General features: G+C 27.1%; 6 protein-coding genes across 9 annotated transcripts; 3 read left to right on the forward strand and 3 right to left on the reverse strand.

Moving 5' to 3' along the window:
• The first annotated feature begins 6376 nt into the window (after nucleotides 1-6376).
• On the forward strand, nucleotides 6377-8363 carry OCT59_010940 (uncharacterized protein). Of its 2 annotated transcripts, none has more exons than XM_025334043.2 (3): nucleotides 6377-6636; nucleotides 6904-7356; nucleotides 7878-8363. In XM_025334043.2, the coding sequence occupies exons 1-3, from the start codon at nucleotides 6510-6512 to the stop codon at nucleotides 7886-7888; spliced, it is 591 nt and encodes a 196-aa protein (XP_025167120.1). In that variant the 5' UTR covers nucleotides 6377-6509; the 3' UTR covers nucleotides 7889-8363. The 2 variants fall into 2 exon arrangements, with proteins under 2 accessions (XP_025167120.1, XP_066000846.1); XM_066136195.1 differs by having other exon boundaries at nucleotides 6392-6636; nucleotides 6901-7623.
• Nucleotides 8364-8526: 163 nt separating this feature from the next.
• On the reverse strand, nucleotides 8527-10571 carry OCT59_010941 (uncharacterized protein). 3 transcript variants are annotated; one of them, XM_066136197.1, is made up of 6 exons: nucleotides 10486-10571; nucleotides 10231-10403; nucleotides 9734-9902; nucleotides 9583-9651; nucleotides 9386-9518; nucleotides 8527-9312 (listed from the first exon to the last, which is right to left on the reverse strand). In XM_066136197.1, the coding sequence occupies exons 1-6, from the start codon at nucleotides 10550-10552 to the stop codon at nucleotides 9261-9263; spliced, it is 663 nt and encodes a 220-aa protein (XP_066000848.1). In that variant the 5' UTR covers nucleotides 10553-10571; the 3' UTR covers nucleotides 8527-9260. The 3 variants fall into 3 exon arrangements, with proteins under 3 accessions (XP_066000848.1, XP_025167122.1, XP_066000847.1); XM_025322113.2 differs by having other exon boundaries at nucleotides 8752-9299; XM_066136196.1 differs by lacking the exon at nucleotides 10486-10571 and having other exon boundaries at nucleotides 8752-9299; nucleotides 10231-10458.
• Nucleotides 10572-10668: 97 nt separating this feature from the next.
• OCT59_010942 (uncharacterized protein) lies at nucleotides 10669-11936 on the forward strand. Its single transcript, XM_025322114.2, has 5 exons — nucleotides 10669-10736; nucleotides 10815-10882; nucleotides 10963-11025; nucleotides 11081-11658; nucleotides 11730-11936. The coding sequence occupies exons 1-5, from the start codon at nucleotides 10700-10702 to the stop codon at nucleotides 11773-11775; spliced, it is 792 nt and encodes a 263-aa protein (XP_025167123.1). The 5' UTR covers nucleotides 10669-10699; the 3' UTR covers nucleotides 11776-11936.
• OCT59_010943 (uncharacterized protein) lies at nucleotides 11779-13091 on the reverse strand. The gene is made up of 4 exons (XM_025311916.2): nucleotides 12818-13091; nucleotides 12445-12721; nucleotides 12184-12345; nucleotides 11779-12108 (listed from the first exon to the last, which is right to left on the reverse strand). Exons 1-4 carry the CDS (start codon nucleotides 12865-12867, stop codon nucleotides 11992-11994), a joined length of 606 nt encoding a protein of 201 aa, XP_025167124.2. The 5' UTR covers nucleotides 12868-13091; the 3' UTR covers nucleotides 11779-11991.
• A 142-nt stretch (nucleotides 13092-13233) lies between these two features.
• OCT59_010944 (N-alpha-acetyltransferase 30) lies at nucleotides 13234-14124 on the reverse strand (the record flags this gene model as incomplete). Its single annotated transcript, XM_066136198.1, has 4 exons — nucleotides 13234-13463; nucleotides 13538-13593; nucleotides 13688-13808; nucleotides 13909-14124. 4 exons carry the CDS (start codon nucleotides 14122-14124, stop codon nucleotides 13263-13265), a joined length of 594 nt encoding a protein of 197 aa, XP_066000849.1. The 3' UTR covers nucleotides 13234-13262.
• A 2724-nt stretch (nucleotides 14125-16848) lies between these two features.
• Nucleotides 16849-22654, forward strand: OCT59_010945 (uncharacterized protein). The gene is made up of 3 exons (XM_025322115.2): nucleotides 16849-21085; nucleotides 21175-21664; nucleotides 21752-22654. The coding sequence occupies exons 1-3, from the start codon at nucleotides 17132-17134 to the stop codon at nucleotides 22078-22080; spliced, it is 4773 nt and encodes a 1590-aa protein (XP_025167125.2). The 5' UTR covers nucleotides 16849-17131; the 3' UTR covers nucleotides 22081-22654.
• The last annotated feature ends 863 nt before the right edge of the window (nucleotides 22655-23517 follow it).

Raw genomic sequence — 23517 nt, forward strand, 5'->3', positions numbered from 1 at the left:
GCCTAAAAAAAATTTCCAAATATAACTGAAAAAAGTGATTTTATCACTGAATCATATAAGAAAAATACATTTTTGTTTGCAAAAATAAAACTCTTGACTTTCAGTCTACAATATTCAGAAAAAACCTGGAGTTTTTTGAGAAAATATTGGTTTCTTTCTTTTGTTTTGCTAGCTGTAGTAATAGTATTAAATTAGCTAGTAGCTACGTTAAAAGTACTTTTCTGCTGTATATAAGGGCTAGAATCACTCATATGGACGAGTAAACTGAAGGACTATACTAAAAATATATTTATTAACAACAGTTAATAACGGGTTTCACAACTTTTAGTATACAACTTTTTCAACTTTCTCTCATTTTTAGTGCTGAATTTGCTTAGCATGATCAATATGAAAAAGAGATTATCCATCAATGTTACACACCTTGTAGCTGAAAAGCTGACACATTTTAGTGGTGCGAATAGGTTATACAATTCTAATAAGGGTAATTTTTACGCCTTACTGGACTTTGATTTTTTAAGAAAAGATAACATATGATTACAAATGTTCAAAAATAATCAATGAATTATGGACAGGTATAAAAACCACATGATATTATTAGTTTTTTTTTTTTTTTTTTGTTTTTGAGCCAATCAAGGATTTTATTAAGTTAATGGTACGAAAGAGTAACTTTACAACAGTTCGAGGATAACCTACTACATAAAGAAAGCTACAAAGCTAGCCAAAAGAGTTAAAAACCTAGAAGCCTGCCTGCTCAAAAAAATCGGATTTAAAAAGAAAAAAAATCAACCCCAAAAAAGGGGCGAACAGGAAAGAAAACTATAACTAAAAGAATGAAAACAAACCAAAAAGTGCGCAATGCACAAAAAAAAGTAAAATATATCCCCTATTTGACTACATACTATGGATAACAAACCTATTTCACAAAGATCTCCTTTGACCTAAGATCTACCTAGATAAGTCAATCCAACGATATCCATCGCATTGACCACCTCGATCGGCATACTACAAAAACTGCGTACCCAACCTGTCAGCCCCCTTATCACCCGACGATCATCGATTTGAAAATTAGTAACACCAAGCCACCATGACGATCAAATTTTCCAGTATCCCCCCACCCCCCAAAGAAAATAAGGTTACACCAAAAAAAGCGACCAAGAAAAACAAAAAGCAAAAAATAAAGACATAAACCTCAGGAAAACTCGAAGTGCAATGAGAAAAAACTTGAGTAAAAAAACACCAAGCATACACCTCAACTCCGTCTCCTTATTTTAGAAGACTAACTCCCCAGTTAACAACATCAACTAGCAAGAAATACGTTGGTCAGGAGCTCCTTCCAAGAAATACCGGTCCGGCCTGCAAACCACTTGGCCAGTTAGACTTTAAAGGCGTAGGAACCAAAACGCACTACTTTGCAACCTTTCAGAAAGCCCAGGGGAACGTTCGTATGGAACTGCCATCTTACAGTATTATTGGTAACTCCAAGACTACGATAACGGTCCTAACTCAATATAAGCCGTAAGGAGTTCGGGCGAAACTAAAGACCTCAGTAATAACTTCATATAACGTCGAAAAGTCCTTTTACTATCACTCAAGGCAAAAAATCCTCATATTTTTCATCCATAACTTCATGGGCAGAGCCCAACGGGGAAGAAAGTACGATGATCTCTCCCCACATGATATTATTAGTGACAGAAAGAATATGAATATTAGATTTCACATCTCCAAGTATCTGACTGTGATAATGCTTGCATTACTAATATCATGAGGGATGAGAACTAAATACTTCAATAAACTATGTGCCTTATTAATAAAAAAATATCAATCGTTAATCAAACGGTTAGAATTCACATTATCTAGAAATAATAAAACAACAACCTACATTAGGTTTTCAGTCAGACATACCAGGACCCAGAAATATATCTACAGGGGTAGAGTATACAGATATGTCGCCATCATAGTGGAATTAGACAGAGTAAAGTTTTGATTTGTGTACAATTTTAGAATTTTTCATCTATAGTTAAGTAATCAAGATTGCGTATTTTTTATCAAAATTTTTATATGTAAAAAATTAGTTTGCATATTTTTAGCCTAAATTTGGCTAATCTTATATATATAATATATTTACTGTATGTACTTATTTAATTAACTGCATTGTAATATTTAGTATTAATTGAAAGAAATTTCTAAGGGTTAAAAAGTGAAATTTTAGAAAAATATTATTAAAAAAATGGTAAATTCTATTTTTTCACATTAGTATTTGGTTTTATAAATAATATAGAAGTCATGATAAAATAATTAATAACTTAATGTCTGAAATTTTATTTACATATTTTTGCAGGATTTTCAATATATATCAGGTATCAATTATGCGTACTACTCATATAAAAAGTTTCATAGTAAAAAAATTTTTCACTACGCACCTGACCCCTATATATATATTTCTGGATTCTAACATACCACATGGTATTTTGGTTTCAGGTTGTTGTTCACAGTTGTGTGCCATAACTATATCAAAAAATAGAAAAGTGTGTTGAAAATGTAAGAAATAGGTTATTCAACAACCATCTAAGGTCCCGTTAGAGAATGCAGTCTTTAAGGATTCAATATACAAAGAAGAGAAGGAAATTTATTTGCCAAAGAGAGGGATAAGTTTCATCAAACAGCTTGCTTATAAAGATAAAAAGCCTTACAAACGTCATGAAGGTAGTACTTCTATACAATATTGAGTCATCTATTTTTGTTATAAAGAAGATGACCTGGAATTTAGAACTAGAAAAGCAGAAATACTTATGAAGAGAAGAGTTAGAGGTTTAGCAAATAATAAGAGCAAGTGGCAGATTTTAAATAACAGTGATGTTTTATTAACACCACTCTTCCGCTTATCTTACCATGTATTCAAAATAAAAGAAGCAATACTTAAAAAGGTATACATTAAATCGAGTGATCTTGCACATTTATACAGCGAAATTAACATCAAATAACATTTCAATGATTTGAATGATGAAATTATCCTCAATTATACTTATGATGAGGAAGATTTTGCTATTATTAGAAGTTTCAAAGAAGAATAGTTACCGGCTGTACATGTCTTAGCGGATGAAGATTATAGACATGTAGAATATTTATACATAAAAAGTAAGTTAACGCTCAAAGAAGTAGATGAGCTACATGATAAATGTACACATGGTAATATTAGGTTCAATATGTTAAGAAGTTAAGAATCGATCCTTGGTATATTAAATGTAGAAGTGAACTGATAGAAACTAAAACTGCTAAAAAAAAAATGAAAGCAAGAGAAAAAAAGTGGTTACGTGATAAGAAATAGCATGGTCATGCTCAAATGCTGTAAAATAGAAACAGAACTATTGGTTTTTGGTTTTTACAATTTGATTTGTATGTTTTTATCTTTTAAATAGAATTTTCCTTAAGTTAAACATTCTACACCTTACAGTATTTATATGTAGCTAACCAGTTTTTAGGTTAGAAAAAACAATATGGGCTTTAATTAAAGTTGCATTGGGCAAATTTTTAGGTAGATCTTGACAGTCACCTAAAATTTTTGGTTGTATTATTGTTTTTAATAGTGATATAAGTATCTAGGTGACAGGTTGACTTTTTCTGAGTAGTCTTTTTCATAATACTTAGTTCTTATATATATTATATTTTTCTTATTTTTATAAGTTTAGTATATGTAAGTAGATGTAATTATATTAAAACAAAATTGTATCTATAGAAATTAATAAAAAAAAAAAAATCTTTTTTATAATTTAGAAATTTCATTTAAAATAATAATATATATTATAATTGCTTACTGTATATTTCATAAAATTTATGAATTGTTTATATAATATATAAATTTAATATTAATAAACATATATAAACTACATCAGGAAATTTGTTTAGGCGTAATTTAGTGTAATATTTCGAAGGTGGTGTAAAATTTCGAAATATTACACTAAAAACGTAATATTACAAAAGTTTACGCTCTTAAATTTGAATAATTATAGTAATTTAAGAATATCTCGCTATCTACTGATCCAATCAAGACGATCTATAGCTCATTGGAATCAGCTCATCAAGACGGATCGAATGGTAGTAAAATCGCATTTCTACAGTTGATAGAACGCTCTATAGTATGCAGTAAAGTTTTAAATTAATAGAAAATCATCTATCGAACGTAAAGATACGATTTTACTACCATTCGATTCGTCTTGATGAGCTGATTCCAATGAGCTATAGATCGTCTTGATTGGATCAGTAGATAGCGAGATATTCTTAAATTACTATAATTATTCAAATTTAAGAGCGTAAACTTTTGTAATATTACGTTTTTAGTGTAATATTTCGAAATTTTACACCACCTTCGAAATATTACACTAAATTACGCCTAAACAAATTTCCTGATGTAATTTAAAATACTTTATTTTATTTTACTTTTGTAAATATATTGTATTACTTTAACATAATTATCAATAAACATGATCGCACCTTTACATAGAAAAAAAAAATTAATAAACATATATAAATCATTAAAATAATAATAATAATAATAATATTTGTGAAGAAAAATATGATTTTTTACTATTATAATAATATAAAAACTGGTATAAATAATGAAATAAATATTTCACTTATTTATAAAATAAGTAAAAGGAAATTTTATGTTACATTATTATGATTTTTTTCTTTTTAGCTAGTTAATCAATAGAATTTAAGAAAAAAATAAGGTAAAAAACTACCTTAGCATTATTTCAAAAAATACTGGTTAGCTAATATTATGTGAAATTATGCATTATTACGTGAACAGTAGTATAGTAATAAATATAACAAATAAGTTTTTACTAATTCAAAAAAAAACTAAATTTCTTTGATAAATATAAATAATGAAAACAATTGAGATGTGATAATTTTTATATAGTCACGTAATTTTTTTTGAAATAACACTAGGTTAAGTAAAGTAAAAATTATTAGTAAAAGACCAATTTTTACAGTAATCTTTATTATAAGTAATGGAATTCTTTCTAGTTATATCATCTTTTTATTATACTAGTAAATCAAAAATAGAATATATTTATTCAATTCAATTATGTTTCTATATAAATAATTTATATTTGACCTTTTCTTCAATAGATTTTAGAATTTTCTTAGCAAATTATCTATTTAATATACTAATGAACTTGCTTGTGTTAATTAAAGAATCTAATGATATTAATAATCTACTAATAATCCAATCTGATATATTCTTTATAAAAATAATATTGGAATGGATTATTTAGTACAGTTTTACTTATTTAAAATATAACTTAAGTAGCAATTTGAAAGATATTAAATAGTTTACATATATTGGTTACTTTACTTTTCAGTTTAACCTGATAGTTTTTTTTTATTATATATTTTTTAGAAGATTGTTTAGCTTTTATTTTTGTTTTGTTTATTTAGAACTTTACATGTTTATGTATTATTTTTGAAATTCTTGTATAAATTTAATAAAGATAAAAGATTACTAAGCCTGATTTACATCTAAAAATCACCAGTATGAGTTATAAATAATACCATTATAAAATACTTGAAAATTCCATTATATAGGTTAATTTTTATATATAATATTCAGGTATTTTGAAATTTTTTTAAAAAATATACTATATAAAAAAGTAAAATCTGCATTGAATCAGATTTAAAATTTTTGGATTAAACATTTAGTTTTGATTTTATATATTACAGACCAACTTATATTTTAATTATAAAGAAGCAATTATTATTAGTTATATTTTTTAAATAACTTACTAATTATTAATATTAACATAAAAATTTTATAAAACTAACAAATATAAGAAACAATTATTTATATTTGTTATGCTTTATAGTAAAATTAAATATAGTATAATACATATAATTTTAGATCGAAACTGGTAAAAATTTTATATATTAAAATTTTTTAATATAAAATTAATACAATTATATTTCTTATTATTAAAAACATAAGTAGGTAAAATATTATTTTATTAATTATATCTAATTTTATATATGATTATAGACAGTATTTGGCATTTAATTTGTTGATTTAGCTCGATTAATAATAGAAGTTTGTAGTATTGAAATAAGCTTTTCAGTTTATTAAAAAATCTTAATTTTTTAAATTACTTAATAGTTTCAAACTATTAACTTTAAATGGTTTTTTTCAGTTATAATGAAAGGAATAAGCAAGAAAAAAATTTTATTATTTACGTATATATAAGACAATTACAGGATGAAGTCATGTCATTGTTCAATCGAACATCAAATTAAGGGATAAACGGCCGAAGCCGATCGATACTTAATCAGTGATAATAACGCAGTGTGATGATAAAGAGTGCTGCCATATTACAGCTCTCGATTCGTTGTATACTGTATCAGTACATTTTTTTTTTGTTTCTTTCTATTAGAAATTTTTTATTAAAAAACAATCTCTTAATCTCAAAACGAAAAAAAAACTTTATATAACAGCCGATCATAAAGAAATAAATTTCACAATGAACGCCGCTACATCTATTCCAACGACACAAACTCAGCAAAAGCCAGGTTTCCGAAAAATAATGACTTGGAATAATAAAAGAAGCAGTAAAAAACTTCCTCATTTGTCTTATGATAGTGCGCCTGGTATGTTTATAATAATTTTCTTAACCTTTCTTAAAAGGTTTTATGGTATTTTTGTTTTCGTGGTTATTGTGTTGTGAACATATGCTCTTAGATGTTTATTTTTCTGAATATAAGATTTCGTGGTGGGCTGTCTAAACTAAAACGCGGAATCTGAACTTTATAACTAATGACTTTATGACCACTTCTTTTCACACCTACATCATACTCCTTATGTAATCACAAAATAATATATTCCTTTTAACTCTGCCTCAAATTCTATGATAGAAGGAGACGACAAAACATCGCCTGTACCAGCAAGCCCTACTCATAGTTTGAGGAGTCTTAAAACAGGACGACCTTCTCTATTTGCAACTTTTGCACGCAGAAATTCTACTAAGAGTGAACATTCTTCAAGGAGCCGTTCACCTACAAGTCCTAGACCTTCTAACGACTTAATCTTTACTTCCGATGGAATCCGTACTCCAAGCCCAACACCATCACGAAATTCAATGATCTTTGAGCGGGACATAGAATTCCATGATCATCTTAGTGTACACGAGGCTATTGACCTCGCTATTCCTCCTGTCCTAGACGACGCAGCTGAAGCATTCGTAAATGAAGAAATACCTACTATCCTCACAGAAGAGAATGTTAATGAGCCTGGAAGTGAATCTAAATCGGATAATGGAAAAGAGAAGGCCAAGGTCAACGAAAATGGAAACGGCAAACAAGGAGTAAATGGTGAGAATCCTAGAGTTAGTACATTGGTAGAAAATGAAGGACGAAAACGACTTTCGTTATTAATAAATTACGGAGACATTGCCAATGGCCGGACGAGTCCTAGTCCATTTGATCATACACACACACTTTCCGAGACCTTAAGAGTAACAACACCAAAGGAAATGAATGGCTTAACCGGAATGTTTGATAATTCTGGAAAATAACCATTTAGCTTCAATTCATGGAAAAGGAAAGTTGGTTCCGCCATGAGCTGTGCAAATGGACCAGGTAAGCGATAAAATTTTCATTCGGTTCTCATTGTATTTTTTTGGTTGGCTTTCGGTTCATGAAAAATTTTTCTTTCCTTGCATATATCATATAATTTGCCGATAAGTTCGTCGGCAGTACGGTGATTAAAATAGAGGGCCAACTATATAATTAATTTGCACTTTATATATTTCTATTGCAGATTCAATAAATACTTGTTTATAGTCTTTCCTTTTAATATTCTTAGTAATTTTTGAATTTCAATGATTTTGTAGGAAATAATTAATGATGTATATATTATACATATGAGAATCGCAAGATACCGGGCAAAAGGCAGTTTTGGGTGCACAGCTAATTTGTATTATTCATTATCACATTTTTTTTTTCTTTGCTATATATATTATAAATACATATATACATACATATACTCATTATATATACATGTGCCTAAACTTCCTTATTTACTGACGAATGGACCAAAAGATGGATATTTGGCTTTCTTTTATTTTGGTGCTAGTTTCTTTTCATTATTTCCCGTTTTCTTTATTTTCGATATCATTTCTTCATTTTTCAATAAGAAGAAAGCAAAAGAAGTTTTTCTATTTTTTTCAATTTTGATTAAAGAAAAAATATATATTCACTTTTTTTAATGACCAATTTGTGAATTTTTTCTATCCATTGTTTTAATAATGTATTATTTTTTTCACGAAAAAATGATTCGAATTTTCAATGAAACCTTTTTCCATTGTATTTTATTTTATATATATATTTTTTTCGTTTTCTATTGTTTTATCATCTGTTATTTATATATATACATATCAATTATTAACCCTAAGAAATGAATTTTTTAATTTTATTCAAATCTTTTTGCTTTTTATTTATATTTAAATATAAATATATATATATATATTATATATATTGAGAAATTATTTTTTATAGTACATTAGGAAAAGGAAGGTTTATTCATTACTTCATCTTTAAAAATTTTTTTTTTATTTTCTTTTTATTTGAATATTAATTGGGTATTAGGTTTGGTTTAGCCTTTAGTTATTATGATATTTAGTTATTATTTTAGTAGTATTTTTTTTTCTTTTTTTTTAATATATATATATATATATATATATATATGCAGTTAAAAATGAAGGTATTTTAATTTTTTTTAAAAAGATATTTATATTCATGTTTTTATTGGTTTTCTTTATTCTTTATTCAACTAAAGTGGAAAAAAAAAAATAAAATAAAATTTGGTAATGTTATATTATTTAATGCATCATATATTATTACATCACAAAATGGTTGTGGCTAACTAAATTTTCATATTTGTTTTTCAATTATTTAAATCTATATTGTGGTTTTTTTTTGTTTTTGAAATAAAATAAACAAATATAGCTGGTAAATATACATTCCATCCTTAAAATGATAAACATTACCAATTTTTTTTTTTATCTAATTTAATTTTTTATTATTATTATTAATGAAAATAATGAAAATGTTATATAGAAAAGAACCTAACTTATTTTAAGAAATTTTTTTTTTTTTATCTCTTCGCAAATGTTACTTTCATTTCTTTATCATGTGTAATCTTAAATTTGTTAAGCACATCTTTTGCTACAGCTGCTTGATGATCAGCCTCATATTCCACAAAAGCAATGTCCGATTTACCAGGAACAAGACGCACTTCCTTGAAACCAGGATATCTTAAAGGAAAATCTTTTTTGTTAACCTAATTATCTTTAATTTTTTTTAAAAAAAGTATAAAAGAAAAATTTTAAAATGTACATACTGTTGGAATAAGTAACTTAACATCTCATCTGTAACATCTGGTGGTAAATTCTGTATATATAATATTCTATTAATCGGTTCCGCTTCTTCTTTAACCACAGTTGTAGCTGATGTAGTTTCTTCTACTTCAGTTTCTGTTAAATAATATGACTTGTGAGAAATGTAAAAATTAATATATAAAACTAAATAATATATTACCTATCTCAGGTGATTCAGATTCTATTTCATTTCTTCCATCACCTGCGGCTCTCTTAGTATCCGTTGTATCTATAAATCATTATAATCAAAAGTTAAAAAAAGAACAATAATTGCAATCAATTTAAAAAAGATCCAATATTTTTTATATTACCTTCTTCTTCACGTTGTCTTTTCTGTGCAGGTGCTGAAACTGGTTGACCATAGGTCTGTGCACGTTGAGCATTGGCACCTGAAGCAGCAGCTGCTGCACTGCCAGGTTTTTTCCATGTACCATCTAATTTCGCGACGGCTTCTGACTTACTTTTTGCGTATTCAATATTCTATACAAAAAAAAAATATTTTTTTTTTTTTTTCATAATAAAAAAAAGTAGAAAACCAAATGATCAGCTTCATTCGATAGAATTGTTAAGAAAGTTATCCTCTTTCATAATTAATTTGGAATCACCCTTTAATTAGGAGAATAGTGAATGAATTAAATAAAAAAGAATGATTATAATCAGCCTTGATTGGCATTAGTGTGTAAAAAAAAAAAAAGACTTAAAAAAATCTTTATATGAAAAATAAAATGCTTAACGACTCTATCTATAGAGTCATGTTAAAATAGAAGAAAAAAAAAATCGAAAATATTTTTAAAAAAAAATAACTCACCATTGGTTTATCATAAAAGTTAAATCCATTAAGTCCTCTCATAGCTGAAGTGGCACTTTGAATTTCTTTAAAAACAACGAAAGCTTGTCCACGCATTTTCATTGTTTTCAAGGCAACTATATCAAGAATACGTCCATATGCCGAAAATAAGGAATATAAAGATCTTTTTAATTCTAAAATTTTTTTAAAAAAAAAGGAGTCAAAAAAAAAGAGTAAAAATTTTTATTCAGAATAAAAAACCAATTTTTAAAATACCATCTTTATTAACTTTTTCATTTAAATTTCGAACATATAAAGTTTGATTTGGTAGTATACTAGTCATAATTGAAAAAAAGTTCAGTAAATCTATTTTCGAGATAAAAATTTGGTTTAACAATCTACAATACTATCACGTGCATAATAGAATAAATCGTTATAGATCATAGTAAAATAAAGTTTGAAAATTTAATTTTTTCTAGAAAAAAAAAAAATGTCAGCTAGTTCAAGTTATGAAGCTTTTCAACAAAGTATAAAAAAAGAAATTTTTTTTTTCTTTTAAAATTCACTTATTAAAGACCAAAACTATTAATATTTATCTCAAAAAGTTTTAAAGTCTGCAAAACATATTGCCACGATATGTGGAGCAGGACTTTCCGCAGAAAGTGGAATTCCGGTTAGTTTATATAATATATATATATATTTTTTTTAAAAAAAAAACGGGAAATAATATCCTTTTTCTCCTTTGTTATATAGACGTTTCGTGGTGAAGGTGGCTTTTGGAGAACTTTTGAAGCAACTGAACTTGCAACTCCAAGTGTATGTACTTAATTCTCTTTAAAAAACTTTGTTATTAATTTATTTTGTTTATTAGGCATTTAAAGCTAATCCATCGCGTGTCTGGGAATTTTATCATTATCGTCGAGAATTAGTATTAAAGAAACAAGCAAATAATGCTCATAAAGCTTTAGTGAATTTTGAAAATAAAGTACTTTCACAAACACCACAAAATCAAACATTTACTGTTATAACACAAAATGTTGATGGATTGTCGTCAAATTTAAAGAATATTATTGAAATGCATGGATCATTATTTAGGACTCGTTGTACTAAATGTGGTGATATTGAGAAAAATAATGATTCACCAATATGTGAAGCATTGAAAGGAACCGAAGATTCAAATTTTGATACGAATATACCTATTGAAAAACTTCCTTCTTGTACAAAATGTCAAGGATTATTAAGACCTGATGTTGTTTGGTTTAATGAAAAACTTGATCAAAATATTTTAAGTAAAATTCATGAAGAATTAGATAGGTGTGATTTACTTTTGGTTATCGGAACTAGCGGAACCGTTTACCCTGCAGCTGGGTATTCTAATTATGTTAAATTACGAGGTGGCAAAATTGCCATCTTCAATATTGAAGATACTGGAGATGCTGATTTTAAGTTGTTAGTATTTCTTTGTTTTTTTTTTTCTTAAGAAATATTTTTCTTAAAACTATTATTTTTTTTTTAATTAGCATCGGTCCTTGCGGAGAGACTTTGTCGAAAGCTCTTGAAGTTTAATTTAATTGGATTCTAAATATGAGTCCCCTCAATCATAATCTATCTTTTATTAGCTGATTAGATTACATAATTAATTAAATTTTATTCTTAAATATTATTACATCTTTTACATTTTATAACTTATTTTCCATCAATAATTCAATAAAATAAATAAGAGATTTACAAAAAAAAAACAAAATGAAATTTAAAGAAAGATAATGATGTAATTTTTTTTTATCATAATGTATTGCCTCTTATTCTTCTAGATAATTTTCTATATCCATCTGCTGCAAGTTTACTTCTTCTCCATATTAATATTGAACATGACATGAATGCAAGAAACATATTGAGAAACTATAAAAAAGAATTAACAAGTTAAAAAAGAGTATATATATATGTATATATATTATTTAATTATTTAATTCATACCTGAAATTCAAAGTATTTTGTTCTTTCGAATTTAATTACTCTTTTACAAGGTTGAAATTTTGGTAAAGAATATGTGTTATTTCCAGCTGATATATCAGGTGAATCCAATTGACATTCAACAGGTTGTTTATTACCAAACTCATGACAATATTTTTCAAGTTTCTATAAAAGAAAATAATATTAATATGAATCTTATAATATAACAATGGATCTTTAAAACCGTGAATCTTTAAAATAATGAATCTTTAAAATAATAATTACCACTTCAAATACACCACAAGGTACGCATGGCCCAATTTCATGACATGTATAAATTGGTACTTTATCGTAATCAGTATCGTTATTATTGATTGTATTTGTTGGAGAGGGTAAAGAGGAAGGAGGTGGTAAATAATTATTATCTGATGAAGTTTGGGTCGGAGATGTATTTGATGATTCTTTTTGTTGTTGAACTTCTATACTACTATTAACAATCTCAACATTTGTTGTAGTTTCTGTGATTTCTGTTATATCTGCATGTATAACTACAGTAAGTAAACTAGAAAATAAAAAAAAAAACAAATAATTAATTTTTTTGTATTCAAGAAAATGTTATATATATCAGTAATATCACACAGAAAGATTTTTATAATACCATAAAAGACAAAGACATAATATTGTTATACATGAAGAAAATTGATTCATAATGAAAACTAATAAACTTTCAAATTTCAATTTTTTTTTAGTTTCTTCACACTTGAATATTAAAAAAACAAAAAAAGAATAATATTGGATAATATTAAGTTTATTAAGTTTTTTTTTTCAAAAATATTTGTTTAAAGATGTCAGAAAAAAGAAAGTTAAAAAAATGTTGAATCCAGTTGTTAAAATAGAAGAAAGAAGTAAAGTTTTATGAATGTTACAAACTCGGGGAAAGTCAATTAATTGAAAAAATCGGTATATTTATTTATTAATAATATCATATGACCTCATTAAATCGGCCAATAATATTTTTGTTAGAAACGAGAAAAACTTTTTTAAATGATTTATTTTCTTATTTCATAAATAGAATATAATTGTTTTGGGAAAAATTTTTTTTTTTATTTCTTCGTTTTTTCTACAATGGCTCGATTTGATACTTCAACAATTGGTATTTGTATTTCACTTTTACAAAATAATTTCAATCGAAATGCATCAACACCATTAAGATAATATCTATATAATCTTTTATCTCTAATAAATCCTAAATTATGATATAATGAAAGAGCTCCAAGATTTGTATATTCTGTTTCAAGTACGATCTAATAAATGAAAAAAAAAATTTTTAATATTTGAAAATTTAAAGTATTATCATTTTTTGCGTATTGTACTGTACCTCATCAGCGTTTTTAAGTTTCATGGCATTGATAACAATTTTTACTAATGTAGTTCCTGATTTTTTTTTAAAAAAAAATTGTAGGTTATTAAGATTATTTTTTTTTTTAAAAAAAAAAGAATAATTGGAGTTGAAATCAAAAATACAAACCAATCTTTCTCTTTCGATATTCTTTTTTTACAGCCAACATGGCTATATAACCACGCAAAGCGTCACGATGTCGATCCAGTTTACAGATTATAACTCCAATACATTTGTCTTGATCCATTGCCTTTTTTTTTTTTAAAAAAAAAAAAAAATTTTTGGACAAAAAAAAATTAATACAAAAAAATTTTGTTTTTTTTTTGTTATAATTAATTAATTAAACACACCATGAAACATAAATTAGGCCAATTGTTTATGAAATAACGATATGTGTATATTGAATAGGGTTCAGATAAATCATTTTCAATTAAACTCATAATTCCAGGAAGTTGTAATTCAGAAGAGTAAGGTACATAAGTTATATCTGGACTATCTTTTGTGAGTTGTTTAATGATAGAAGAAGTGGAAGCAGTTGTTTTTTGCTTATTTTTGACCTTATCCATAATTATAAATTTATGAAAGAAAAAAAAGAGAAAAAAGGGACAAAAAAAAGATAAAATAAAATAAGAAAGTTAAAAAGAGAGAGAGAGAAAGAAAAAGGAAAGTTCTAAAAAGCTCGCTTCGCTTATTGATAATCTTGTAATACCAATTATGCACAATTACGCATGGTTTAATGTCAGGCAGAATTAAGTATATAATGCTAGTCAAATAATATAGTGTATATATATATTAAGACAATTTTAGATAAAAAGGTAAAAAGGAACAAAAGAATAAAAATGAATTATGTCAAAAGCCGATCCATGACGAATTTTTTCGAATTCCTTTTATCCAATAAGTAAGGTAAAAAATTTTTTTTTTACGATAAAAAAAGGAATTTCGGGAAACAAACGAAACAAATTAATAAAAAAATCACACGGAGTAACACACAATGACAAACAAGAATATCACCATACTATTGAGATTTACAAACATCGCATGATTCAAAGTCTAGAAAATACGAAATGTATTGGTTAGTGTAATACACATAATTCATGATCATTTACAGTACAGGAAAAAAATGAGTATTTACAAACTATACAGAGTAGTTTAAAGTCTAAATTAAATGCATGTAATGCATGAAGTTTATATAATATTATAGTGTGGCAAAACATTATAAACAACACAACATATTTGTATCACAATCTCTACATTTTTGTTTTGCTTTTCATTTCCAAAGTTGTAAACAAAAAAAAAAATCAACAAAACGAAAGAAAAAAGCGCAGTATATTCTTACCATATTCGCTAAGCCAGGAGACTTACAATCACAAAATGACCAAGCCAAAGGATTTTATCATAAATGTTACAACGATGATACTTTTATGCTTAGCAAAAAGAAAAAGAAAGGATAACGGCTTACTAAATAAAGAGGGATATATGTATATATATATGCTTATCTTACAATTTCGTAATAACATGACGATCTATGTAATATAAAATGAAATGATTTTCATGATATTCCATCCAATTAAAATTTACTTATCAGTTACGGTATGATTTGAATGAAAAAAAAAAAAATGGGTTATTCTAAATTTGGATAGTAGAATGAATTTTACAAAAATTTCTTTAGAGAATATCATTTTATAATTTATATTTGACATTTAAATGATTTAAATGGGAACGAAAATATATATATATATATATATATATAGGGCATATTTTTTAGCGGAATTCTGATTAAATGAAAAAAAGAAATTTTATAATTTTATAATATTTTAACAGTTTAGTTAACGGATATATTATTATTACAAGGTCTAATTTTGGTAAGAAATAATAAAAAAAAAAAAATTTTTTTTAAAAGAAATTTATTTATTTTCTTTTGTCAAAAAATCAAAGAATATATATTTGACATGCATACTGTAAAAATTGAATCATCTGTAGACACATCGTAATTAAGCATGCAACATGACAATCAATACGGCCATTATTACTTGAAAGAAGTTTGAGTCCGAATAAAAAAAGTTTACTTTTTTTTTTTTATTTTATTTTTATTATTGAGTGATTCATCGGATTTGCATTACAGTAGTAACCTAAGGATTTGACTCTCCGATAATTTTCTTGGTGTCCTCTTTATTTGGTTACTCACTTCATTCTTTATCAATATTATTTTGGGTTTGATTATTAATTGTTTGTATACACAATATATTCAAGCTAATAATTGTATTTTATTTATATCTGCTATAAAATGACACAGATAAATTAGTACAACATAATTGTAATCATTACAATTCCTTTTATGTTTGAATATATCTCATCGTTCTCCTCTCTATGTTCTGTATCACCTAGTTTTTCCTTTTTTTGCAAAGTTATGAATTTCATTTCCCGTTATTATTCAAAATAATTTAAATTTTTTTTTTATAAAAAAAAAAAATAATAAATACAAAAAAAAATACCAAAAAAAATCCAAAAAATACCAAAAAAAAAAAAAAAAAAAATATGATATAATATAATATAATATAATATAATAATATAATAAATATAATATAATAATAATAAAAATAAATAATAATAATAATAAATTGATTGGATTATGCGTTAGAATATGCCTTTAAGCAGGTAAAAAAAAGATTTAAACCAATTTTATCCAATGGATATTTCATGTAGAAACAGGTGCATATTGTGCTAATACTTAAAGCAAGTTTTTTCACATAAACTTTACTTGTAATAGAATCAAAAGTGAGCCACTATCCTCCAAATCAAGAACTAATCAAGATTATTATATTAATATATATAATAATAATAATTATTTATTAGTATTTTTGTCCTTTTTTTTTTTTTTTTACTTTATATTTATTTATTTGTAGTACAATAAATATGTAGGTTTTGCCATACATAAATAATTTATATTTGCTGAATTGCTGTTTGGCCGTTCTGTTGCAGTTATTGCCGTAATTGTTTAAAATATACATAAATAATTTTCACTTTTAAAAATAAACTAATCCATTTATATTATTTAACTTTAATAATCAAACTGATTCCGATTTTTTTTATTTATTTTTTTTTATTTTTTTTTTACATATATACATTTTATACGATTTATATACATTTATACGCCCTTACCCAAATTAAGCATTGATACTGTGACCTCCACGTAACACCGAAACTTTCCCTCCTTCATCTATAAATACGGTCAATTGCCATCATCCACTCCCCCTTTTTTCTCAAAATTTGCCATCCAATTTTTTTTTTTTTTACTTTGTGAGATTAAACTAAAAAAAAAAATCTAACCACTATAAATACTTCACAATTTCCCTTTTTTTTTAATAAAAAACTATTTTTTTCTTAAAAAAAATAATCGATTTTTTTGTTTTTTTTTTAAAAAAAAAAGAAAGGTTTATATATATATATAATTATATAAGGAATATTTAAATTTTTTTATATATTATATATATATATATTTATTATTATTATTATTATCATAAAAAAAAAAACTTTGTAAATTTTTTTCTTTTTCCTTTAAAAATTTTATTTTTCATGAATCAGGAACGAGTAAATAATAATAGTTTCGCGTTTGTAATGGAAGATCCTTCAAAACCAAGAAAATATCAACTTAATTTTCAACTAAATGATAATCATCAATTTAAAGAATCACCGCTTATACAACCAACAATGGATCAAAGTTTAGCTTCGCATCATCTTCATAATCCTCAACATCATTCACTTCATCATATTGATCACAATCCTCTACCAAGACAAACTTCGTCGATCACACTTCCTTCTATAAAAGAATTAATGCAAATTCCACCATCTCCTGTACCTCCTCCTCCATCACTACCTCCATCTTTACCTCCTACTCAAAGAATATTACAACAACAACAACAACATCATCACCATCATCATCACCATCATCATCAACAACAGCAGCAACAACAGCAGCAACAACAACAGCAGCAGCAGCAGCAGCAGCAACAACAACAACAACAATTTTTACAGCATCATCATAATATTCATTCTCAACATAAAACAGAATCTTTAATTTCTTCATCGAGGCCTCATCTACCTCCTTTACTTGATACACCTCAACATCCTTCTAATTTTAATTATCCTTTTAATGCTACTTCACGTAATGATAATAGAAACGAAAGGATTGATTCACATTTACAAATATCACAACATTCACAACATTCACAACATTCACAACAACAGCATTCATCTCATTTATTATCACAACATACTCATCAACGTCCCTTAATGTCGTCGTCTTCAACACCAGAAGTTTCTTCATATTATTCATCTCATTCTTACCCATCTCATTCTACAAATACACAATATTCTGTAAATCATAAAATTAATCCTACCCCTCCTCCTTCATCTCAACATCATGTACATTATCAACAACCTCAGTTACCACAATCGCAGCGATCCCCTCCTCATCAAGTACAAGTTTTACCACAACAGATGCAGCCCTCACAACGAATGTTACATCAACAACATCAATCTCATCATCATCACTTACAACATTCGTTACCAATGTCTCACCATCAAACAACTCAATCGCAGCAACAAATACAGCAAGGGTATCATCCTCCTCCTCCTCCTCCTACTCACTCTCTTCCTCCTTCCTCTTCTCATCATCATTCTAATGTATATAATAACGAAGTTATGGCAGTAGTACCTGAAAGAAATCAGCTCGATCATCAATCTTCCGCTACTTCTGTTGCTTCTCGTGCTCCTTATAATTCTCATTATTATTCCTCTCAGGTGTATCCAAATAACCCTCCAATAATTTCCACTCCATCACATGTGACTTCCTCTCATGGTCGTAATGCACCATTAACTGAGTATCAAGCTGTTCGTGATGTTCGTGATGTTCGTGATGTTCGTGATGCTCGTGATGTTCGTGATGTTTCGTTAAGTAATGAACATCATCAACACCATCAACAACAAAATGGTATTTCTGGTCATGTACAGCAATATCCTCAAGTTCAACACCCTCAAGTTCAACACCCTCAAGTTCAACACCCTCAAGTTCAACACCCTCAGGTTCAACACCCTCAGGTTCAACACCCTCAGGTTCAACATCCTCAGGTTCAACATCCTCAGGTTCAACATCATCAGGTTCAACATCCTCAAATTCAACAACAACAACAACAAATGTACATTCAAAATCATCATCATCAGCAGCAGCAGCAGCAACAACAACAACAGCAACAACAGCAGCAACAACAGCAGCAACAACAACAACTACAACCACTACAAGTTTCTCATTTGCAAGTTCCTCCACAAAATATTTCTCGTCCTCTTACGCCACCGCAGTTAAACTTGCCTCCACAGCAACCACAAATTCAAAATCAATTTTTATTGGAGAATCGTGAAACTTCACCATTTCATTTGGCGGCACCTTCGCATCATCATTCAGGAAGTAATTCGTCGGTTTCCACTCGATCATCATCTCCTGCACCTAGCACTCCTGTAGCTTCTAATAATCTTCCATTTTCTCCTAATGGTGGTAGTCATGTTAATAATACGGTTAATAATAATAGTATTGATAAATCTCTTGAACAGAATGTTTCTGTTAAAAAGAAGGGACGTTCTAAACCACCGAGACCTATTGTACCTGCTGGACCTATACCAAATCAACAACCTATATCTAATAATCAACCTTTACCAACAAATACTCCAAATGATCCTCTTGTGTTTGTACAATATTCAAATTCTTCAAATAATAATACTCCGACAAAACCGCCATCATCTAGATCAAGAAAAAATAGTATATCTGGTGTCTCAGCTCCTCTCGTTTCAAAACGCGGTAGAAAAGCTAAAGATTCATCATCAACAGCAGCAGCCACCATGCAAACAAAGGTTGATGATGATGTTTATAATGTTATTCCATTCACTCCAACTACTGTATCGGAGAATAATGAGAAGAATGTTGCACAAAGTCGTAAGAGAGATTATTCTTCTTCAAATGAGAGTCAAAATAACAAAAGGTATAGAAAAGATGAAGATGTACATGTTATTCAAGATGATGATGATACAATGGAAGATGTTATTCATAATGTGAAGGAAGAGGAACCAAAGATGGACGTTGATGATGAAGGAGTCAAATTACTCTTATCATTGAAGGGTGATAATGCAACTACTTTGGTGAATAATGTTTCAGAAAATACGGTTACCGTTGACAAACCTGTGGTAGAAGAACGTGTTCAGGATATCAAAATTAAAGAGGAGCCTTCAATCAACAAAGTTGTTACACCAATTAATGAACCAGTTGTTAAAAATGAAATTGATATAAAGCCGGAACCGGTTGACCAAGTGGTAACAAAAAAAGTCAGAGAAATGTCAATTACGGATGAAGAAAAACAATCTTATGTACAAAAGAAAGCTGCTCTTAAATCACCAAAAAATACAATAAAATCTGAGTTTCCTGAGAAGATTAATAGCATTTCAGTTACTCGTGGTTTTATTAACAAAGATCAAGATAAAAAAGAACGAGTTAAAGTAGCATCAGTTGAATGTGATTCAGATAGCGATTTAGCTATGGATGATGGTTCTGATGATGATATTGATCAAAATAAACAACCCGAACGTAATTTTAATAGTATAGAAGGAAATATGCAATGGAATAGTGATGATATGGAAACTGAAGAAGAAGTTGAAGAAGAAGTAGAAATCTCCTCTCTTAATCGTGATTCTACTATAAGAACTGGTACAAATGGTGCAGCTAAAGATCATATCAATAATAATAGTACTTCAAATGTTATTAATCATCGAAAGAGTAATGAGGATGTTAAAGAAACTAATGTAACCATAAATTCAAATACTTCTGATAAAAAATTATCCCTACCTGCCTCACCTATCTCTGCATGCTTTACAAACACCAATAATGGTATTTTGTCTCGTAAAGCTTCGACTTCGAGTTCTATTTCGCGTAAGGGTTCAACCTCATCAAATGGAAGTAATAAAGAAAAGGACAATGTGATTTGCGGTTCACCTATTGAGGCTATCGCTTCACCTATTTCGTCACCACCTTCAGTTAAAACTGTTTCCATTGATGCTGTAAATTCCACTACTGGTAATACAAATAGCAATAATAGTAATGGTAAACCACAAAGACCTTGCCCACCTAGACGTAGGTCAACAATGAGGGACGATGAAAAGCTCGAATTGAACGCAATTGAATGGGAAAAGAACATCGAAATTCCTCATGATATTTGGGTGGAAACTTTAAGAGTGTTTGAAATTGTTAAACATTCCAAGGAAATGAAAAATCGTCAACCTCATCGCAAACGTAATCATATTCTTGCTTCAATTCTTTTTATATTATGTCGCCAAAATGGTCTACCACGTACTTTTGTTGAAATATGTAATGCTGCTTCAATTAGGAAACAAGAGATTGGAACTTATTATCGTCTCATGCTTAAAGTATTTGAGAGCAATGGCTTGGGTGATGGATCTAATGGAACTGTAGATTCTGCTGAATATTTGGTATATAATCAATTTTTTAATTTTACATTTATCTTTATTCATTGGTTTACTTATTTCATTTATTAATTAACTTTATTTTTGTTTAATAGAAACGATGGTGCCAAAATCTTAAACTTCCACAACATATACTCAATGCAGCTATTCATGTTTATAGACAAGCCAGTGAATTAAATATTACTACCGGAAAATGTCCAGTATCTGTTGGAGCTGCTTCAATATGGTTATCTATACATGCATGGAATGAAACTAGAACTTCAACCTATAGCCACACTGTACATACGGATGATGCAGAGTTGATAAAAGTAGAACATAAAGATGTTGCAACAGCTGCTGGTGTCGTTAATGCTACTCTTGTTGGGTGTTTCAAAAATTTATTAAGATTCAAAGAACAATTATTACCTGAAGGATTTTTGAAGGAAGCCAGAGAAAGATCACCTTATTATTTAAAGTCAAATTCAATAAACTGTGTTAATAATAATAATTCGGAAAGTGATGCATATGGTCGATTGTCTTCGTCAACGGATAACGTTAAATCTTATATTTCTAAAGCTGATAATAGCGATAATGGCAAATCAAAAGGTTAGTTTTAATACATATTTTATTATAAATTATAATGTTTTATCACGATTGGAAAAGTTTGTTAACAAAAATTTTTAAATTTTATAGTTGAAACGGCTACAACTGAAACAACTTCAAAGCCTATAAAAAGTGAGCCAGTATCAAAATTGCCAACGAAGTCACAAGTCAAGGTTGAGAGGAGCGAAACGAATACTCAATCATTGAAATCACCAATTAAAGAAACCGAAACTATAGATAAAGTTCCAGCAATTTCTAAAAAAGAAGTAAAAAATGAAAAAACTTTACCGGTATTAAAATCTCCACCTAGAATGACAAAACCAATACCTGAAATTGAACCTGGTCAAGAAGACGCTGACGATGAACTAGAAGAAGGAGAGTTAAGAGAAGATGATGATGATAATATGGTGGTTGATTAAAAAAAAAAAATTTTTTTAATAAACGTTATAACTTATTCAAATTATCCAATTTTTCTTTAATAATTTAGTAATGCAATGATATTTTAGGTAATGTAATTAGATAGATGAGAAAAATTTAGTGTACAAATCTTTTTTTTAAAGAAATAGTATCATCATTTTCAAAAGTAATTTTATTAGTAATCTATTTTTTTATATATATATAATTGTAGTAATTATTTTGGTCCCTTAAAAATGTAATGGAGGTTCAATGATTAAGGAAATAGAAAAATTTCATTAGAATTTTATTAAATGAAATTTATAATTAATTAATTTTCTTGAAATTACTACAAGAATTTATTATAAAATACATTATATATTTTTTCACTTCATTTCACTTCATTTATACATAATATTCATTCAACGTCAAGATATTCCTCCTTTCTATACTTAACACCTTTTTTGTTAAATATATAAATATATATAATAGAGTTTTATATTACAAGATTTTATTGTAGTATAGTTATTTATTTTATTTTATTGTAAATATTTTTTATTATAAAATTTAGGGATCAATTGATTTGATTTCTTTTTCTTTTTAAATATTTTGCGGACAAAAAATATTTACTTTTTGTGGTTTTATTAGTAAATATTTATATGTATATTTTTAGAAATCAAATAAAATTTTTATAAAATTTGTATATAAACATCATGTAACAGATAAGCATTTGCCCCTTTTGACAATCCCTAATCGGTATTTCCATTACCAATCAAAAAGGCTTGTTTTGGTAATCAAATGGTCTTTGTTTTTAACTTTGTAATAAAGGTTAGACTACACGTTGCTTAATTTGTTTGGTTATGTGATATGTCATATGAAACTTAATTCTCGTAATGTCGTAATGCCAGCCGGGACAAGAATAGGATTATCTATCTATCAGAAAATTGCAAAAATATCATTTTAGGTAAAATATCCATTGCAGTAATTTTTTTACATCCTATTAACTTTTACATATTATTATCACTATATTAGATGTTATATACAGTAATGTATTATTAGACAATTGTAATATATGACTTTTCAAAAATTTTACAAAAATAAGCAAATAAAAAATATAATATTAGCAAAAAATATCATTAATTTTATGCAAATCTAATTTCTAACTGTAGATAAAACAGTATATGATTAAGCAAATAATATTGTTATACATATATTACTTGGGATTCTATTTATACTTACTTGTAATATAATGAATATATTTATTTATTTAATCTATAAATCTATAAAAAAATTAGTAAAATTATATTAAAATAAATTACTATTACTTTTTATTAATAAATAAAATCCAAAAGTATATAGTAATTTTATAAAATAAAATTTTCATTTTATAATAAATTATTTTTAATTTAAAAAAAATTAGAAAAAATATATATTTCACTTTCTTTGTATAATATTAAAATTTC

The sequence above is a fragment of the Rhizophagus irregularis genome, chromosome 19 (genome assembly GCF_026210795.1).
Source record: "Rhizophagus irregularis chromosome 19, complete sequence".
In the NCBI taxonomy this organism is placed as follows: Eukaryota; Fungi; Glomeromycota; class Glomeromycetes; order Glomerales; family Glomeraceae; genus Rhizophagus; species Rhizophagus irregularis.

Bases quoted from the DNA above. Each gene is read 5' to 3' on its own strand.
- OCT59_010943 (XM_025311916.2), bottom strand. From the start codon at position 12,867: ATGAATCAATTTTCTTCATGTATAACAATATTATGTCTTTGTCTTTTA. The intron at 12,722-12,817 runs GTATTATAAAAA...TTTATTTTCTAG, and splicing joins TTATGTCTTTGTCTTTTATG to TTTACTTACTGTAGTTATAC. The intron at 12,346-12,444 runs GTAATTATTATT...TTTCTTTTATAG, and splicing joins CTTGTGGTGTATTTGAAGTG to AAACTTGAAAAATATTGTCA.
- OCT59_010945 (XM_025322115.2), top strand. From the start codon at position 17,132: ATGAATCAGGAACGAGTAAATAATAATAGTTTCGCGTTTGTAATGGAA. The intron at 21,086-21,174 runs GTATATAATCAA...TTTGTTTAATAG, and splicing joins TAGATTCTGCTGAATATTTG to AAACGATGGTGCCAAAATCT. The intron at 21,665-21,751 runs GTTAGTTTTAAT...TAAATTTTATAG, and splicing joins CGATAATGGCAAATCAAAAG to TTGAAACGGCTACAACTGAA.
- OCT59_010941 (XM_025322113.2), bottom strand. From the start codon at position 10,552: ATGACTAGTATACTACCAAATCAAACTTTATATGTTCGAAATTTAAAT. The intron at 10,404-10,485 runs GTATTTTAAAAA...AAAAAATTTTAG, and splicing joins TGAAAAAGTTAATAAAGATG to AATTAAAAAGATCTTTATAT. The intron at 9,519-9,582 runs GTAATATATTAT...ATTATTTAACAG, and splicing joins ATCTGAATCACCTGAGATAG to AAACTGAAGTAGAAGAAACT.
- OCT59_010940 (XM_066136195.1), top strand. From the start codon at position 6,510: ATGAACGCCGCTACATCTATTCCAACGACACAAACTCAGCAAAAGCCA. The intron at 6,637-6,900 runs GTATGTTTATAA...ATTCTATGATAG, and splicing joins GTCTTATGATAGTGCGCCTG to AAGGAGACGACAAAACATCG.
- OCT59_010942 (XM_025322114.2), top strand. From the start codon at position 10,700: ATGTCAGCTAGTTCAAGTTATGAAGCTTTTCAACAAA. The intron at 10,883-10,962 runs GTTAGTTTATAT...TTTGTTATATAG, and splicing joins CCGCAGAAAGTGGAATTCCG to ACGTTTCGTGGTGAAGGTGG. The intron at 11,659-11,729 runs GTTAGTATTTCT...TTTTTTAATTAG, and splicing joins GGAGATGCTGATTTTAAGTT to CATCGGTCCTTGCGGAGAGA.